Source organism: Zea mays, chromosome 3 (assembly GCF_902167145.1).
Source record: "Zea mays cultivar B73 chromosome 3, Zm-B73-REFERENCE-NAM-5.0, whole genome shotgun sequence".
NCBI lineage: Eukaryota > Viridiplantae > Streptophyta > Magnoliopsida > Poales > Poaceae > Zea > Zea mays.
This window is the reverse complement of record NC_050098.1, coordinates 233,575,169-233,580,559: the sequence shown is the minus strand read 5'-3', so window position 1 is coordinate 233,580,559 and position 5,391 is coordinate 233,575,169. Positions and strand designations below refer to the sequence as shown.

The window sequence follows — 5,391 nt, the reverse complement described above, 5'->3', positions numbered from 1 at the left end:
ACTATCCTAACAAAAATGTAGTCAATGAAGCAATTCTTATGTATGTAAAACTACAACTCCAGAAGTCAGAACTCACCCTTAGGACTCTTGTTGTCCTCCATCTCATCCTCAACATATTCCCTACTTCTAAAAAACTCATCAATGTCGTCAAGGGTGGTGGAAGATGGACGGCGGCGTCATGTCGTCGTCCCGCGCCGGCGCGCCGTGCTGCGTCCAGGCTCGAGAGGAGGATTGGCCGGTGTAACCGACCGTTCATGCCTGGGCTGTATATTCGTACCACGTAGACACGTAGTACATGTGTCTTTCTACATGGGCAACTGAAGTATACTTCACACATAGTTTACTAGGTGGTCATAACTAACATTTCAAAAGTCAGTGCAGAGTAGCATTACTACAATATCTTATATATGTAACAATGCTCTTCAGCATTTTGCTAAATTCTTGTAGTCCAATGCCGTTCTAATTTGTATGATAACAAAAAATAATGTAGTTTAACTGCAAAACATAAATAACGGTCAAGTTAAATCAACATACGACATGTGCAATTTTTACAATAAAAATCTTACATGTGTTACACTATTATTGTTTTTCTGTTATCTCATCTAATCCTTTTCATGATATTTTGTATCTTTGCAATGATGTCATGATCGATCCTATAGGATCAATGACATCAGTTACACTTAACCAAAATAGGACAGTTGCAGACTTGCGTCCCTTTCCTCCGTAAGTACATGGTTCACTTGTCACATCTATCTATCTATATATTAATGAAGAATCTAAGATAAAGTTCGTGTTTTATGTAGTTTCGTGCTATTTGACGATATTCAAGGTTTCAATAACTTACCACAAGTAAAGAGTGTCTTTGCGAGGGTAGTTGTTAAGTTTCCTAGGCATCGTAATAGTCAACACTTCATCCTACAGGACATCACTGTGAGTCACTTCATCAAGCTTTACAATAGAGTCAATATAATCATGTTATTATATCATAGACTTTTTTTGACTTATACGACATGTATTCTCAAAAAAATATCTAGGGAGCCAAAATCGAAGCAATTTCAAACGGCAATAATGTCGAACGGTTCGACGTCTTACTCAAACAAGGATACACATATACATTGTATAAAGTGGCATTCTGTCTAAACTGGGCGGAGGTTCAATTTCGGAATATTGCGCATGGGCTAGAGTTGGGATTGATAACACATACTATTGTGGAGCCATTCACTAAACCAATTCAATTTCCTCCATTTCCAAAATATCTTATGCCATTTCATGATGTTTACCAACAACCGCATAAGACGTTCGTAGGTAATCACCCTTCCCTCTATATATGGTATATAACTTAACATCTTAAGTTTGCAAATTATTCAAAGGTAACTAATCACATGTGAATGTCTCAGACATTATTGGCATAGTTGTTCATTTGGAGCCATTAAAGTATATCGGTGGAAGGCCATACAGAGAGGCTGTACTAATGGATTCCAGGTCATATTAATTCATAGTTACACATTAATTCACAGTTACATTCTTTTTAAAACATTAAACATTTGTTAGGTTTTAATCAAACAATTATTATGTGTTTTATAGGTGGAATCTAATTGTCATGGGGGTATGGACCGATCTCCTGCAGAGAAATGCTCTACGATGGGCATTAGCTAAAGTTGACAAGAATATAATTATTGCAACAATGATGCGTCATAATAATAAATACAGTAATTTCTACTATACCTAGCATCTTTCAACATATATTCAATTTTCATGTTTATTATTAATTCTATACTATAAATAACAATAGGATGTTTGGAAACTTCAGACTATAGCACCATTCATTTTAACCCAGATCATCACACTACAAGTCGGCTGCAGAGTGAGTGCTTTTTTCAATATATTGTTAAAAACATTTAAAATTATGATGATTTAAAATAATCATGTTTTTACAAATCATGTTCTAAATTGCAGTCATTCGACACTCGTTGATTCAAAATCCAAGGAGTCGTGCCATCAACAATTTTCTGGAGAACAGACAAGCACAATTGACAACTATGATACCAGATTGAGACGTGTTTTAGCTTATTATAGTAGATATACTTTATTAATTATATGTAGTAGAACACTTAGTAACAATGATTTGGTCTCTATTTGTATTGGTCATGTGTCCAGTCTTAATGGTGATAGCTTTGTACAAAACTATGTGACTTATCTGTGAGCGAATAAAGATGTTCATCACCGTGTTTTTGTTACCAATGTTCTTACCAACTACTCCCTTTGCGGTGGTGTGTTCTACTGTGCAAAAAGAGAGTCCGTGTGTTGCAACGGGAATATATAATACAAGTATACTACGATAACTTATATACAAAATATGTGTTATATTTGTATATAAGTTATCGTAGTATACTTGTATTATATACAGGTATACAACTGTCGTATTTGTAATTTTAATGTATGAAAGACATGCATTTAATAAAACAGATGCAACAACTCAGTATATAGATGAGAAATGACACAAATGAGCCTGACAATTTCATCATAACAGTATACCCTAAAGTTTTAGTCATCTGCAATTTCCATAGTGCTTCTTAATATGGTTTTATTTAAATACAAAAAATGAGAATCAGAATATTTACCCGAAGGTAGTAGACAACAAGCAGACTACCATTTGGTTTCATGGGCATTTCTTGAGCAGAGTCAAAGAGGGACTTGTGAAGATGTTTCTCCTCCTCCGAATCCCAGGGCAGATCCATCATTTTATCAACTAAATTCTTTTTAATGCAGATAGCACAAAATTCGGTCACCATCATCTCAACATGATAAACCCAAGAGTTTTTTAATGCATCCTCAGCATGTGTCATATTTGCTGAGTGTTGCTCTTTCACCTTAGAGCAGTAGCTTCTATGATACATAAACGTTTCTGTTAGGAGGCGACATTCAATTCTGACACGAACCACAGTCACTGCCTCACTAAGAAATGAAATGCCATCTTTTTTTACAGTTTTCTGTAGCAGAGAAGCTTCCATGCCCTGTGCACTTTAGCACAAGAAGTGTCATATCATATTTTTGTCGTTCCAGCGGAACTTGTGCTATCTTTGGATGTGTTTCCTTGCTAGAGATTTTGGGAAGATGAGAGTACGCCTCCTGCAAAGGAAGCAGGGTTGCATCACAAACATAAGATAATGAAGACAAAATCCATGAAACTCAATTAAAATGGCACTGCATACGTATACAGACGAGATTCAAATCTGAAGTCAATGGTACCATGAACAGAAAAAACAAATCATTGTTACATAGCAGTACGTAACACAAACTATAACATGATTCCAATAACAAAACACTTCAATGCAAATGTGTTCAGGTAAGTGCAGGCAGCCAACAAAAAGAATGTCTGCAATTCAAAGAAAAAGTAAACACAGCACGCCTGTAATCCTTGCAATTGCTATGCTCAGTTAAACAATCTCCTCATTGTGCTTCATCCACACTTGTGTTATGGAAACTATATGTGGGCTACCTTCCGTCCTGGGGGATGTTGCATAGTGGGCAGAGCTGACCCTTTATTAGTTAATGCCATTAGGGATAGCTTATTAATAATGATCCTTACCTTCTGAGTTATCTCAAAGGCAATGTCAAGAGCCTTCTGGTAAGCCTCTCCTGCTGGAACACAGTAGTTTGCTAAGCCTGAAACACAAACACACATTTATGATTTGTTGCTGTAAGTATTAAGTAGATAAAACAGGTAACAACTAACAAGGCTAGCATTACCCATTGTTACAGCTTCAGCTGCACCACATCTGTGGCCATTGAATATCCGTTCCTTTGCTCTGGACCTCCCTATGATCCTAGGAAGGCGTTGTGTACCTCCAGCTCTTTATAGTGCAGCAGATGGAAGCAGATTACTCTGGTAGTTTTGGTTAGGTTTTGTGTACCTTTTACTTTAAGTACATCAAAAAATGCATGTACAATTACCATAGTCAAAGCATGCGGTGGGAAAGTTCTATCATGACAAAGAAAACCAATGTCAATTTTGATTCTAGAAAAGTAAACACATCATGTAAAGTCCTGCTTGCTGGTTTTACCTTTTCAGCATCAACAAATTAAATCGACTATTTGAAAGGTAATTAAAGTTGATGTAGATGCTTACTTCTACAAGTTCCTTATGCTTGAGTCTTTGTTTCAAACTTTTGCTAGCCACGTCAGATTATGTTCTGTGAAATCACGTCCAGTTACAGCTAGATTTATCACGTCACAATTGAAGATGAAAATTGCACCAGTCTGGGGACTCCCTATGTATTTCTGTTTTTCAGGCTATTTTGTTCCAGAGCATCTTGACATTTTCTTAAAAAATTCGTATATAAAACTAAAAAAGAAAAACACAGGGTGGCTTGTGTAGGTTATATATTTCCATACCCAAGTATAATAGCAAGGCTTGTTTCTGGCAGTCCAAGTTCAGCATTTTCTCCTGCACAGATTGAAATAACAGTCTTAAAGTATAATCAGTGCAGTTAAAGTATAATCGTAAAAATATAAGATGATACAAGACTCCTCATAGGAATGGAAAAGGGGTATGCTGACTTATTAAACAGCAGTCAGTACTTATTTTCTTTCATCCAAATTACTCAAGGATCATATAATCTAAAGAACTTTGAAAGGATTCAAATATGTGTAGCCAGTAATAAGGTATCTGGCAGATCATCGGTCCGGCGGAGCGGAGAGCAGCGCGTAATGCGACGGCCAAACCGCTGCCAACGATGTGTTTTAGATACATTTTCTGGCTGTCGTCCTGAAGGGGCAACGGCTGAAACAAAACAAATCTTGCAGAAAAACGGTGAACACAAATAGTAGTATAGACTACAGAACACTACTTTCAATCGATTAGCTCGTTTCCTCCTCGCTGAAGAACTGTGCGATCGAGTGTACTGTAGCAGCCGATTTGGATCCGCAGCTCCAGCTATATACTTACAATAAAGCAACAATTTTAGAGATGAATTTCAATTGACTTCCATTTAGCTCGATAGGACTTTCCCTATCTCTTCAAATCATTGCTATTCGACTAGAAATTGAGCTTATATTATCCTCTGTTGAAGTCTGATAAGATTACTCATCCTTTGTATACAGGTTTTCTGACTGATTGGAAGACGTAAATGGACCCGTTTCAAAATAATGATGTTCATTATCCATTAAGAGAATTGTCTAGCAACACTGTTGAAGGTATATCTACTAATAAAATGGCTTATTTGACATTTCAACAATGTTTAAAATTGAATACATTTGATGGTTTAGGAGAATGTGTTGATGCAAGTCAACGTAAGAGGGAAAGAGAAAGAGCACGATATGCCGCGATGAGTGTTGAAAAAAAAAATGAATTGAAGAAGCGTCGTGAGTCACGTAAAAAAGAAAACCTTA

The 5,391-nt window shown here is 36.5% G+C and overlaps 1 protein-coding gene across 1 annotated transcript; it reads left to right on the top strand.

Annotated features, from left to right (window-relative positions):
• The first annotated feature begins 286 nt into the window (after positions 1 to 286).
• LOC103651637 (uncharacterized) lies at positions 287 to 2,241 on the top strand. Its single transcript, XM_023302144.2, has 7 exons — positions 287 to 723; positions 804 to 930; positions 1,035 to 1,305; positions 1,398 to 1,482; positions 1,585 to 1,709; positions 1,793 to 1,864; positions 1,957 to 2,241. The coding sequence occupies exons 1-7, from the start codon at positions 644 to 646 to the stop codon at positions 2,052 to 2,054; spliced, it is 858 nt and encodes a 285-aa protein (XP_023157912.1). The 5' UTR covers positions 287 to 643; the 3' UTR covers positions 2,055 to 2,241.
• The last annotated feature ends 3,150 nt before the right edge of the window (positions 2,242 to 5,391 follow it).

Bases quoted from the DNA above. Each gene is read 5' to 3' on its own strand.
- LOC103651637 (XM_023302144.2), top strand. From the start codon at position 644: ATGATCGATCCTATAGGATCAATGACATCAGTTACACTTAACCAAAAT. The intron at 724-803 runs GTAAGTACATGG...TGTTTTATGTAG, and splicing joins GACTTGCGTCCCTTTCCTCC to TTTCGTGCTATTTGACGATA. The intron at 1,865-1,956 runs GTGAGTGCTTTT...TCTAAATTGCAG, and splicing joins CACTACAAGTCGGCTGCAGA to TCATTCGACACTCGTTGATT.